At 53.9% G+C, this 13,121-nt stretch overlaps 5 protein-coding genes across 5 annotated transcripts; 2 read left to right on the top strand and 3 right to left on the bottom strand.

The window, feature by feature from the left end:
* Positions 1 to 2,270: 2,270 nt before the first annotated feature.
* On the top strand, positions 2,271 to 4,069 carry PG985_000514 (uncharacterized protein; the record flags this gene model as incomplete). Its single annotated transcript, XM_066820283.1, has 2 exons — positions 2,271 to 2,345; positions 2,423 to 4,069. 2 exons carry the CDS (start codon positions 2,271 to 2,273, stop codon positions 4,067 to 4,069), a joined length of 1,722 nt encoding a protein of 573 aa, XP_066691162.1.
* A 419-nt stretch (positions 4,070 to 4,488) lies between these two features.
* Positions 4,489 to 6,423, bottom strand: PG985_000513 (uncharacterized protein; the record flags this gene model as incomplete). The annotated part of the gene is made up of 7 exons (XM_066820282.1): positions 4,489 to 4,748; positions 4,829 to 4,881; positions 5,003 to 5,285; positions 5,335 to 5,588; positions 5,652 to 5,769; positions 5,812 to 6,088; positions 6,175 to 6,423. The coding sequence occupies 7 exons, from the start codon at positions 6,421 to 6,423 to the stop codon at positions 4,489 to 4,491; spliced, it is 1,494 nt and encodes a 497-aa protein (XP_066691161.1).
* A 690-nt stretch (positions 6,424 to 7,113) lies between these two features.
* PG985_000512 (uncharacterized protein) lies at positions 7,114 to 8,175 on the top strand (the record flags this gene model as incomplete). The annotated part of the gene is made up of 1 exon (XM_066820281.1): positions 7,114 to 8,175. One exon carries the CDS (start codon positions 7,114 to 7,116, stop codon positions 8,173 to 8,175), a length of 1,062 nt encoding a protein of 353 aa, XP_066691160.1.
* Positions 8,176 to 8,492: 317 nt separating this feature from the next.
* PG985_000511 (uncharacterized protein) lies at positions 8,493 to 9,638 on the bottom strand (the record flags this gene model as incomplete). The annotated part of the gene is made up of 1 exon (XM_066820280.1): positions 8,493 to 9,638. The coding sequence occupies one exon, from the start codon at positions 9,636 to 9,638 to the stop codon at positions 8,493 to 8,495; it is 1,146 nt and encodes a 381-aa protein (XP_066691159.1).
* Positions 9,639 to 11,280: 1,642 nt separating this feature from the next.
* PG985_000510 (uncharacterized protein) lies at positions 11,281 to 11,931 on the bottom strand (the record flags this gene model as incomplete). The annotated part of the gene is made up of 1 exon (XM_066820279.1): positions 11,281 to 11,931. One exon carries the CDS (start codon positions 11,929 to 11,931, stop codon positions 11,281 to 11,283), a length of 651 nt encoding a protein of 216 aa, XP_066691158.1.
* Between the last annotated feature and the right edge of the window lie 1,190 nt (positions 11,932 to 13,121).

The raw sequence follows: 13,121 nt of genomic DNA, 5'->3' as shown, positions 1-13,121 counted from the left end.
CTGACATGAAAGTGGCGTCGACGTGCCTAAACACCAAAAGTCCCCGTGTTGGGGGAAGTTGAGAAGGTAGCAATTTCCGAGATAGTGGCGTCCATCTACCGCATCTATAGCGCGAGGTTTCGACATGACGCCATGCATTCGAAGGAAAATGAATCACTATGAACCCTCAGAAAACATCGTGAAACCATGTACAGCAGGCAACGTTGCTCCTGTGCATACAGCTGCAATAGGCAATGCGAAGTGTTCGCCTTGGCTCCTTCGCGCCGAATGTTTAAGTAGCAGGCAAACCCCGAAAAGGCGGAACACGCTGACGGAGTCATGCTGCCGTGGTACACGATGCACTATGCAAGCCCACCCACGTCAGGCGCTAATAAGTAACGGATGATTCCGCCAAACAAACATCGCAGGGGAAGAAAGCAAACTTGGGAGTTCAATTAAGGTTTTGCTGGAGACACACCATCATGGGCGGGTCGATATGATGCCAACGCTGCGCTTGCTAAGTCGCGAAATCTAGATTCCATCTGGAGATGACGGGCTTATAATAGTCGGGGGGTTCCAACAGGCCATCGTTGCTCTATCTGCTGCCACTTACTCTATGATATCTTCCTTACTTTGCTGGAAGCTGCATGCTACTACTGCACTGCTGCCGCGTTACTAAGCCCCCCCGTAACATGCGGTCTGCTTTCAGTGTCAGAGGCAGTGTTTTGGTCTTGGCGGAAACGTGGCATTGGCCGACGGCCATGCAGTTCATATCGGAATCCAGATTCGACTCCGGCATGTCTAATTCCATGCCAAGAGCAGCCACAGGATACCTTCGCACGTAGAAGAAGCCATGTTCTATGAACACGGGGAGCTTCTATTCTGATCTAGTGGCTGACATTGCCGTGGCAGCAGCTTCGGTGGTTTGTTACCTCGCCTTCTGCTCCGTTGCGCGAAGGCCTGCTCGTGTCACGCACGACATCGGACTTTCGAGGGGTGTGGAAAGCTAGATCTTCAGGGTCCATTCCCGCTGTTTGAGCGTGGCGCTTCACTTCCAAGGACGGTTTCAAAGGGACATGGAGAGCATGGCGCGTTATTGGGCGGAATTGGTTCGGCGGAGTTAAGTCTTCAGCCTGTGGCGTATAAGTTGGATGATGTATTGCGCCCAGCTTCCTACGCCAAGCACCAAGGTCCTTTTGCATTCAGCAGCTGCGCCGCGGGGTTGTTACCAATCAAGACCTGCGCGAATGTACTTGGCGACCGGATCTCGCTCGGCCGGCAGCAATTCGCATTGCTTCGAATATCTCCTCGGGGTCCCTATCAAAAGTCGGTAAAAGGAAACCCCAGAGGCAATATAAGTGAGTGGCCCCGTATCGCCGTATATGCTTCATCTGGCACCCATCGAACCATCGATCGTCAAAAACCACGTCATTTGGACACCAACTCCGCGGTATGCGGCAGGCAGGGCTTGTTGCCTGTCAGATGTTTGATCCTATTGCGCCTCTTCGGAGATGCGCGATGCAACTGGGCAGAATCGGGTCCAACGGCTGCATTGCAGCGTAAGCACTTGTACTCGAGGCTTGATGCCATTGCTGCGCAGCCAGCTTCCCCCGGCACCTTGGTCCGCCACGATTGGCCGACTGGCAGCATGGGCTGGCACAATGCTGCTGTTCTTCTGCCGCGTACAATTGGCTCAAGGCGTATCCTAATATTGATGCGCAAGGGTCTAGGCCCATGCCACCGCATTCAGGTGGGGCTTGCTATACACATCCAATGCCGCATCTCTGTCTCTCTCTTTCCCATGCGCTCTTCAGTTTCAGTCTCTCGGGATGACATTCTCTCATCCCCCCTGACAGGTAAGGTAGCATTTCCGAAATCTCCATTGCATACACACTGGCGTCACCAACGCAGCTGTAACCTGTCCAAAGCTACCTAAGCAAAGAAGGGGGTTAACCTGTCGATCTGACAGGTGGGGGAGAAGGAGGCACGGAATCGGTTACTGCTTACTTACTGATTTTCTTATTTAGGGGGCAGTGTGCCTGCCCTGCCTTACCACATACAGAACAACGTCTTTTGAGGCTGAACCCACCCTGTCCTTGCCACCCTTCTCAACTCCCAGACGCGATTCTGTTCTTCTTTCCCGAGTCGCATATCACTCTGATCTCATTGGGTTTGAAACACCACATCTGATTGATCGATCCAAATCCTCGGGTACAGGGCCAAGACATACTACACATTGTTGAATCGTGACCACTCCACCGAAGCCTTTTAGTATAGGCACAGGTCCCAACATGACTGCACCGCTGGTACCCCGGAAACGCGCGAGCAAGCCCAAAGTCCGGACGGGCTGTGATACCTGTAAGAAGGTCGGTCCCGATCACGATGTCTTCGTGCGCGAAGCAGGAAGACTTACAGGGAATGTCTTTACTGATTTTGGACGTAGCGACGGGTCAAATGTGATGAGCAAAAGCCCAAATGCGTCCGCTGCGAGAAGCTCAATCACAAATGCACATACGCAGCAAACTCGGAAGCCAAGTCGCCCAAAGAGTCATCGTCACCCGACTCCTGCAGGTCCTCGTCGGCGCGCGAGGTTGGCACGCTGTTTTACCAGCCCAGATGCTACAATCTGAACTCCCAAGAAGGGCTCTACTTTGAACTCTATCAAAACAAGGTCGCAAAGAGGCTGGCGTATCCGGAGCTGTGGTACCGATCTGTTCTGAGGGAAAGCGTAAGGGATAAGACAGTCCGGCACGGCGTGATCGCCATCGGCGCCCTTGCGCAGGCGGGCTTGGAACATGCGGCGCGCCCGAGCACGAGACAGGTGCCGCGGCGCACCTTGTCGAAGGAGCTGATGCGAAGCACACACTACCGGGAGGCTATTCAGAATTACACACAAGCTCTCTCGACATTCCGCAATCGGATGGAGCTGGAAGGCGGTTCGACACCGCCGCGCACCGTCATTATCGCGACCTTGCTGTTTTTGATCTTTGAACAAATGCAGGGCAACTCAATTGCAGTACAGCAGCTGACAGGGAACGTCGTTGCCATGCTTCGTGGTAGTCTTATCACGTTCCAAGCAAAAGGCACTAGCGAGTCGCAGATCGCTGCTGAGATTGATGACGAAGGGGTCCAGGAAGCGGAGATGATCCTGCCGCGGATGTTCGCGGCGTCTCTTTCCGGCTGCGAGGTGCATCCCGCCGTATACCAGCTCGCGTTACAAATTCAAGTCGACCCACTCGATATCGAGGTACCCGTGGAAGGAGCGTCACGGTTAAATATCAAACGGGTCTGGGATCGGATGATTACACGTCTTACTCTATATACGATCCGCGGACGTGCCGCTTTAGCAGACCCGACGTCCAACCTGGACGAGTACCGGGAAGGCCAGCGGATATTCATGGACCGGCTCGCGGAATCGAAAGAAGTGATGATGGCTATGCAAGAACGGGAGTTGGATGTTCAGTTCCACCTGACGATCAAGGTGCTCCTGTGCGCCATTCACATTGCCGAGGTGTACGTTTCGTGTTTTCTGGACGAGACGGACATGTCATGGGACTGCTTCACGGGCCACTACGAGAAGGTCATCGAGATTGCCGAGTCCATTTTCGACGTGCTGCCGCCCACCTTCGACGGCTGGCCCATGTACGACTGCAGCCTGCCGCCCATAATCCACTGCGTGCTGCAGAAGTGCCGCGACCCGGCGCTGCACCGGCGGGCGGCCGCCGTCTACCAGAAGCTGTCGCAGAACGAGCGGAGTCTGGGCCTGGGGCTGGCCGCCCGCGACGCGTCTGAGGACGTTGTCGCCGTGGCCAACGACTGGGCGAGCGAGGTCACGACCGAGGATGGAGAGAGCGCCGTGTCTTCGCCGGGGTCCGAGTCGAGTTTGATCTTGGAGGCGATGAAGTCGTCGCGCTCCGATAGTGGGGGGTCTTCGTGGTCGACGCCGTCGCCGGCATCGTCGTCGTCATCGCCGCCGATACCACGGGCGATGACGCAACAGCTGCCGATACGAACTGGCCTGCATAAGAAGCTTTGTATGGGGGATTGTTGTTTACGGACTGCCGTTCTGGCTGGGTCTTTGGCTCATTAGGTCGCTAATCGAGTCGGATGTTTGAATAGGGAGTCATGAATCTATAGACTAACTGAATAACTAATGAATGAATTAATTAAGACACCCGGGGCTACCCAGTGGAGTAAGACATAGTCAATCTTACAGTGAGGGCGTCACAGGTCGGCTATTCATAAATGGGTATATAGTTTCTTCAGCAGTCATTGTACATTGGGGCAGCATATTCATATTAGCCTGATTAATAATGGCACAAGGCTTTTCAGGTTGGGCTGCGAATGTATTTCGTCGCTTTGTAGCCTCCAGGATCTCGCCAGCAATCTCGCCAGCAACTGTTTCCCCAACAGAACCGGCGCCAGCACGTCCAGTGGCGAATCCCAAGTACCACACCTCCGCTGAGTGAAGTCCCTCTTCCCCCATATGCCTATGACTGGAAATGGTATTCAGATCTGGTACTTGAAGTCGGGCTCCCGGTCGGTGTAATACACAGCGGCGGACCGCGAGCGGTGCCCGTCATCCAGCAGCTGCTCCTTGCGGCCCTGGCGCCGCAGGTAGACGAAGCGGATGATCCACCACATGCACCAGGCGAAGCCGAGGCAGCCCAGCGACCAGGCGTGGCCCAGGGTGTAGGCGGGCGCCGCGTTGGAGTAGTAGATCTGGCCCGAGACTACGCCGCCTATGTTGGTGAGGGTGAGCAAGATGCCTGGGATGAAGTCGAGTCAGCCTATGCTCGCTCGATGCTCGATGCTCGATGCTCAGCTCGCAATAGGGGCTGATAATTACCTAGACTGGCTGCTCGTTTTCCGTCGGGGGCGCAATTGCCGGAAAGCCAGGCTCTACAGCACACACGTATACGTTAGTTCGTTATTTAGAAGAAGAATGATGCTTGTCTCAATTGTAGCGATAAGTACATAAGGGAGCATGCATGTGGATGAAAAGGGGCATTGTTCTTCTTACATGTTCCCGCCGGTGCATATGTAGCAGGCCGTGGCGACGAGGTAGGTCGCGAAGTAGCGGACGGCGGGCGAGACGTCGCAGAGGAGGACGGCGTAGCCGGCGATGCCGAAGGGGGCGCAGAGGACGAGCGGGAGGAAGCGGACGGTGTAGCGGTCCGACAGGTAGGCGCCGACGGCGTAGACGACGGCGCCCCAGAGGTTGACGGGGATGACGAGGTACTGGGCTTGCACGGTGGAGTAGTGGAAGCCGTCTTTGATGATGATGGGGAGGAAGGTGCCGAAGCCTGCGGGCCAGTAAGTAGACTGTGGGCTGGGGACTGCGAGAAGACTCACCGTAGAGGATGGTGACGACGGCGATCTGGGTGAAGCCGTGGAGCCAGCTTTTGACGTCTTTGGCCGCTTCTCGGATGTCGTTTCGGTTGTAGTGGCCTGAGCCCCCGCTGTAGGTATTCATTTCCCCTTCCCGGATTCTCATTAGGGCCTTCTCTTCCTCGTTCAGAAAATAAGCTGTTTCATAGTCCTTTGGGACCAACCAGACACATAGAAAGGCCCATATAACCGTTATTATACCTTCTATGATGTACAGCCTGTAGAACGGTATTTCTCCTGGTCAGATAACAGGACATAACGGTAGCTTAAGGGGAGCATACCAGCGCCAACCCGCAAGTCCTCGAACCCCATTCATACTCAGCATGGCCCACGCCAAAAGGCCGCCAAAGGCGCCGGAAAGGGCGGATGCGACTAGGGGACGGCAAATCAGCGCGTACACTGCAATTCAATTGCAGAGGGTCGTATGAACTTTCGACATACTGAAAAGATAGGCAACGCGAACCGCCAGCTCCTCACGCTTATACCAGTTGCACAACAGCAGCGTCATGGCAGGGAACTGACACCCTTCGAAGAAGCCCAGCAGAATGCGCGTCACTATCAGGGGACCAAAGGACTGAACGAACCCGGTGCAGAGGCAGACGATACCCCAGCAGAAAGTGATCAGCGGGATGACCCGATTGAACTGGAGACGCTTGACGAAGATGGAGGTCGGGAACTCTGCGAGGATGTAGAATACATAAAAGACCGAGACTGCCGCCTGTTGGCTCACGCGAACGGAACATCAAAAGTCAGTCAGTGATGCATAAACTGGAAGAGTAACAGTAACAGTGTTGTGTGACATACGTTCAGGTCGGAGCCCTGGAGACCAAGATCATCCGTCATTCCCTGAGTGGCCGCAAACCCGATGTTGCCGCGGTCGAGGTAGCTGATGAGCATCAGGAGCATCATGACGGGCGCGATGAAGCAGTCCAGTTTTCTGACTAGGGCCTTCTCCTTTCGCTGTCTCTCTACATCGTCCAGGGTCGGGCCTTGCTCCGCCGTAAGGTCATCTTGATGATCTACGGTGATCTTCTCGTCGGATGAGGGAGCCATGTTCTGGCTTTTTACTACTGGGATGGAAATGATGGTACGCGCTCTGGGGAAGACATAGCGAAACCTCTTACGGTATATCAATATTTCAGCAGTGTCGTCTATTTAACAGCACAGGAATGCCAGGGCTTTTGCCTGAGAGACATCGGAAAATTTCAGCAAGACGTGCCTCACCGACCAAGGCGAGGCTATCCCATTGATAAGCATTATCTTACCGGGAACCTGCATCTGAGGTAAGACAAACACTCGTCATAGCTCTCGAGTCTCGACAGTCGGTGGCTTGATTGGTTTTTTGGTACGACATGCATCTATAAAACGGTGAAGATCGTCATGCTTCTTAGGGGGAGAAATGCCCGACTAGGAAAAGGCTGCGGCCCATGCAGTATTCGTGTAGATGATAAAGGGGTATAATCTGGGCATGAGTTTCCGAGAGATGCAGTATAGAAAAGCCAAAACACTTTCATTGGTGAGTTGCGTCATCTTGGGAGTGAGATCAAGGACTTGGCACTCGGTAGTTGATTGACAGGGTGCACGAAAGTGATACAGGGGCTTTCAGACAAACTTCTACGACCCCTTGTCTGGTCAGCACCATCCTGCTAGTTTTCCATATTTTATACTAATTTAGTCGTTATTAGTAGAGATAATAAATCTGGGTCTACATTTGGTCAAGTCAGCCTGTTGCAACGAACCATCATGTCGTCGCCTCCCCTTGCCCCCACAGTGACCCTCTCCGCCCTCACGGCCGGCCACCTAACCCTCCCCGAACACCTCTTCGTCACCGACGCCGACCCGGCCCGCCGCACCACGGTCCCCTCCCTCGCCTTCCTGGTCCGCCACGCGCCGTCCCGGACCAACCTCGTCTTCGACCTGGGCGTCAAGCGCGACCTGGCCGGGTACGCGCCCGCCATGTCCTCGCATATCGCCGCGCGCCAGCCGGCGGGCGCAGGCGTAGATGCAGAAGATGATGCGGCCGCCAGCCTCCGCAAGGGCGGCCTTGACCCCGCGAAGGATGTTGATTTTGTTGTGCCCAGCCACGTCCATTGGGACCATGTCGGGACCCCGGCCGACTTTGCGGCGGCTACCTTCCTCGTGGGTAGCGGTACGCTTGAGGTCCTTAGAGAGGGGGCCGGGCCGCGGTACCCGGGCGAGCTGTTCAATAGCGATGAGTTGCCGGGGGACCGGACGCGGGAGCTTCTGCCTGTCTCTCCGAGGGGAGGGTATGGTGGTTTGAGGGCAGGGGGCGGCTATTACGAGCGGCACGAGCCGAAACATACGCCGACTCCTAAAGGGTCCAAGGCAAAGCCACTACCATGCATTTCTTCTGCTTCTGGGACCGTCGAGGAGAAAGAAGGGGTAGGGGCGTGGAGGCCCCTTGCATGCTTCGCGCACACTCTCGATCTGTACGGTGACGGTTCAGTCTACATCGTCGACGCGCCCGGCCACATATATGGGCATGTCAACCTATTGGTGCGCATCGGCCAGGACAAGTACGTCTACCTCGGCGGCGATTGCTGCCACGACCCGCGGATCCTCGCGGGCGAGAAGGAGTTCGCCGAGTACCCTGATAGCCAAGGGGGCGTGCGCAGCGTGCATACAGACACTGAGATAGCGAGGACTACGCTGGACAGCATCAAGAAGCTCACGGAGACGGGGTTCGAGATTGAGGGGAGAAAAGTCAAGGTCGAGGTCGTCGTGGCGCATGATGCCGTGTGGGCGGAGAGTAATAGGGGTCGCTTTTGGCCTGGCACCTTCTAAGCTTCAGACTTACCTGAGGGGAGAGAAAAAATCATGGCTTCGACTTAACAGGCTTGAACTTCATAGTATAACACTTCAATTTCACAAGATAGCATGCGTGACATTGCTAGGAGAGAGTGGGTACATGAAAGGGTTCCTATATTTAATGTCCAAGATCTGCCTATAACTTGAAGTCCGGCCCCAGAGGTTATTCAGAGCTTGCGACGCCCTTTTAGTAACTTCGATGCTTGAAATCGCACAGTGTATTTCGCTTCTTCAAAAGACGTAGCCGACGTTTATGCCCGGACTGCCACCCTTCGCCCCTCATTGAATCATGATCATGTGGAATAAGGCCCAAAAGCAGACTCGTAACTCGGCTGCAACAACGACCTTGGTGAAACAAACATTCCGTAACCTGGGACACTATGCCAGGGGGCTCGCCGCCCGAAGTGTTTCTCTTTCGCCGTGATACGGGTGACCATGACACGTTCGATTCCCCGTTCGCCCAGGGCCTCCCACCGGTTAATGAAGCTGAGCATATCCTGGCGGTTGAGGCCCGATTTCATGGCGTGGAGAAGATCCTCGCGCACCGCGCTTCTCAGGGACCGGTAGTGTCTTGAGGCCAGCACATCGTTATTCGGCACGACGATGTCCTTGGTTGCCGACTTGGGGACTGTCCTTATCCTCCCGCCGTGGAAATGGACTCCGCGCAGCTCCTGGAAGAAGCAGTAAGCCGCGGCGTGGCGGTTCTCGTAGGAGAAGTCTCCGCCCTGCGACATGTCGACCATGGCCTCGTACCGATCGGGGACCTGGTTGGGGGGGATTTGCTCGAGGTAGATCGAGATTCGTTCTAGCTCAGGAAGCCACTCCAGAAACTCGTCGATGTTGTGTTCCGTGTATTCTGATAGCGCCCGGAACCCGACGCGGAGATGACGGATGGACTTCAGGACTTCGAGGCTGTCGTGCAGTACATTTGCATTACCAAATTCTACCAACTCGGCTATCCAATCCTCGAAGATTGGAAGAGCGAAAACCAGATCGTCTCCTAAGCTGTTGAACTCAAAGTTGAACATCCACTGGTCGAATTCAGGGCACAGCCACACGACCTTCAGAGGCGGTAGTCCAATGGTGTAGCGGAACTCCGGGTTGGCCAGGCAGGTTGCCGGCGTGAAGACCTTCTGAAGGCAGTTCGTCTCAAAAACGTAATTGGCCTCTGGACTGGCCAGGCGTATATGCTGAATGTACAGGTCTCGATCTGGCCCACGAGTGGCAGGTGTGTCCTTCCTGTCGCTCTCGACCACGACGGCCCCGCCGTCTTCGGAGTCGCGGAGTGTGAGCTCCCAGTCCCGGGGCATCTCTTTGGCGATTGTGAGGAAGGCCTCCTCCCAGATCATGAACCGCAGCTCGGGTGGCAGCTTTGGGAATGGATTGAAAGTTGAAGGGCCGCGGCTCGCACCAGGCTGAGCAAGAATATTGTTGGCCATCTTGTCTTTGCTTGCAGGCTTTATGAAAGTAGGGTAGTGTCGTAATGAGTGTAGATGAATAACAGGCTTGACTTTTCTTCGTCTCAGTCGTATGTAAGAACTATTTTCGTCCCAATATGAAATCAAGAATGAAGAGAAAAAGGAAAAGAGGTGAAGCAGACAGAGGAATATCATGACAGCCTAGGCCATGGCTTAAAGCACAATTGATGAAGAGAAGCCATCTCCGATAGACGAGAAAACAATCATCTCCGGCAATGCCAAGCTAGAACAATATAAGATTGGGAGTATGTATGGTGAGCTGAATTAAGCCTCTGAATCCCAGGAAAACCACAAAGGAATTGTTTGATTGACTGGACCATTACGCTTTGAAGCAGTAAATGCCAACTATTGTTCCAGACCCAACAGCCATGGACAATGTGTACACCAACTGAAAACAATGGCCGTTAGATGCAGGATGGCACACGGCAGAAAGGGCTGAAGACGATTTATGCTGAGAATGGTAGAGCCAGGTAGAGAGTGAATCTAAAATGCAAAAGGGAATACTGGCAGAGATCCATCTCGCAGAACCAGCCTCTATGGCAGTGTATGGCTGCATACGAGCCAGAACGGACGAAATTGTATACTCTAGAGTCATAGAACATAACTTCAAAATCTATTCCCAGAACTTATGTTCAGTACCCAGTAAGCCCATTCCCTGTTTAGACCTTCGCGGGTATTTTGATCATAGGGGACATGAGTGAAGCATCAGACGCTGATGGGAATCAGGAAGGATGCATGCATTTTGGGATTCCGAGCATGGAAGAATAGAAACTAACCAGCTCACTATGATCATAGCTCCCCGAATATCCTCCTCAGTCTTAGTACTTCATGCTTCGTCACGAACAGACCAATGTTAGCATCAGCCTCATCGCCCATTGAACCCTCCAGCATCTGGACCATATCGCTCACTTTGGCACACTCCCAGTCTCCGCTGGTATTTGTCCAAAATACACGCTTGATCCCTACCGAGTCCATGTACGCTACGCAACGGTAACACGGCCGAGACTCTCCAGCACACAGATGCGGCTCCTTAGTAGTATTAGGCGCGGGGACGCTACGCACAGGTTCCTTGAAACTGAGCTCGTCGTACAAGGACCCCGTAGGAGAGTCGGAATCAGAACCTGGAGAGTTCCCCCGCGGTGTGTCGGCATGCCAGGTCGACTTCGGCTCATCGTGTGCGTTAGCTTTGCGCTTCTGCCCTTCTGTAGGGATGCGTAGGCGAATAACATAGAGATCCGCTCCTATAAGCTTCGGATGTTTCATGCGATCTCGCAAATTACGCCCGCCGGCGTGAGCTCGACCTTTGGGGAGCAACATATGGTTCTCCAGGGGTTCCATAACATGATGTCTAGGCTACACAGATGTCAGCAACTGTAGCCAAAAGGAAGTCGCATTCATCAACGGACTTACCTTCTTCTCAGAGCCTTCCAAACTCTTCAATATCTTCGTGGACGCTGTGCCGGAAGCATGTTCCGTATCTGAATCTTCATCGGTGAGATTCTCGGGAGAAGTACTCAGCGACTTCGTGTGCTGCTGCTGCTGCTGCTTATCATGTGATATGTGCTTCTTGTGATGCTTGTACTTGCTATGGCCATTGTTGGACTTATAGTAGTCGGCCTGGTAGTGAGAAGTCCCGTAGCGAGGAGCCGATCTGGGCGAGGCGGCCTGTAGCGCCGTCCCAGCGGCCGGTGGAGGCTTCAAAGCGCCACTCGGGTCCTTGAACAGAAGCGGTGCCTTGTTGGACGCCCTGCTCAAGCTCGGCGCGGCACACACGGTCGACGAAGGTCGCGACCGCGCTCCTGCGTAACTCGCGTTTGCGTTTCGTGTCACCCGGTAACTTGTAGCACGGTTTAATGGAAGACACCGTCGTGGCGGCCAGCGTGCTGGAGGACGAGAGGGCGCTGTTGATGGCCATCATCTCGCTGTGCATGGTCAGCGGCGTGTTGGCCAAGGGGCCGCCGCCCATGCCCACCATCGACTCAAAGGCCGTGAAGTTCTTGGACTTGGCAGCGGTTGCGTTGTTGGTGGGGCCCGCGGCGGCGGCAGCAGCAGCAGTGGGAGAGACGGGGCGTGGGGCGGCCGCGAGGGGCAGCTGGCCTGTCTTCAGGGCGCCGCCGTCGAAGCCGCTGCGGACGTCGTTGAAGCCCTGTCCGATCACCTTGCCGCCCTTGACGATGATGCAGCCATGTCGGTACTTCAGAGGGGAGTTCAAAGCCTGCGCAAGGCAAAGATTCTTGTAATTATCTGTCTTCATGGTGATGCTGAGAGTTGGGGATCTTGAGAGAAAAGATTTCGTGTTGGTCACAGGTGTGTGTTTTTTGAAATCCTTTTTTTTTTTCCTTCGTGGATGCTGTCGTTGGCAGAATCCTGTAAGTACTGAAGTGATGCTTGGGTTTGTGACTGTTCTTGGGGTGGAGCAAGGTAGGTAGTGGAAGCCTGAGGTTGCTGGTTGTTGAAAGAGAGAGGCGCAGATGGTGTTTTTAGCGTTGGAGGATTCGGCCAGTCGGGGACAATCCCAGTGGGTTCAGTGCAGCTCCAAGGCGTTGGTTCGCTATTTCCCCGGATTTGTTTTAGTTGGGGTAGCTGATCCCTGATGAGCTTGTGTTGGCGATCAGAACTCTCTTCAACTGGATCTAACGGAGATCATAGCATCTACCAATGTAAGGGAGGTTTTACCGAATCCAGAGAGAGAAACAGCATTGAAACAGCCCTGGCCCGGCTAGAAGAGTTCTACAATCGCTAGCAAATACTGGACAGCGAGTTCCGTAGGCACCACGAACATGATACACGTCCATTTCACACATCAATGGCCAGAGCGATGAGCTTGCATATAGCACACATCTAAATTGTTGTAAATGATATTATGCACTCTTGACCACAGCGACACCTAGCTAAACTGGCATTGCCTAATCTCGTCTGTATTTCTTTCCCATCCTGTGTTTCCTCCCTTCGTTTCTGGGTGGCCTACCTTGGCTTGGGGTTCCCCGCTCTTTAGAACAGATCAAACAAGATTTGACTGAGGATATCTTGGAGTCTGTATCCCGTTTACCTGCTCTACCTACATTATTTATATTATGTAAAATGATGCAGCCCCGCCTAAGGAGGGTCATATCACTTACTGGTTTTCTTATTCATCTTCCCAGAGACAGGTATGGTTCGAGTCATAGTATAGATATACTTCTGGAGAACGGCTTTGCTATAAGAAGCCCTACCTCGATTTTGATACAGATGATGTACAGATAGATATTCTCAGGCGTAAGGAACCGTTGATTACTTGCATGTCGAGATTCCGTTAGTGCATGTGGTTTATCAACACACCTCAGGTGCAAATCCATGTCAGGTACAGTACATGTATAGGCGGCCAGGTGGGATGAATGACGCGCCCCACAGGAGCTCCCTTCCGCTTCAGACTCGTCACCCTGTTTCAGTGGCTGGCCAAAGGCC

This window comes from Apiospora marii, assembly GCF_038362585.1.
Source record: "Apiospora marii strain CBS 49790 chromosome Unknown utg000001l_segment0_segment0, whole genome shotgun sequence".
Classification (NCBI taxonomy): domain Eukaryota; kingdom Fungi; phylum Ascomycota; class Sordariomycetes; order Amphisphaeriales; family Apiosporaceae; genus Apiospora; species Apiospora marii.
This window is presented reverse-complemented; position numbering and strand designations above follow the sequence as displayed.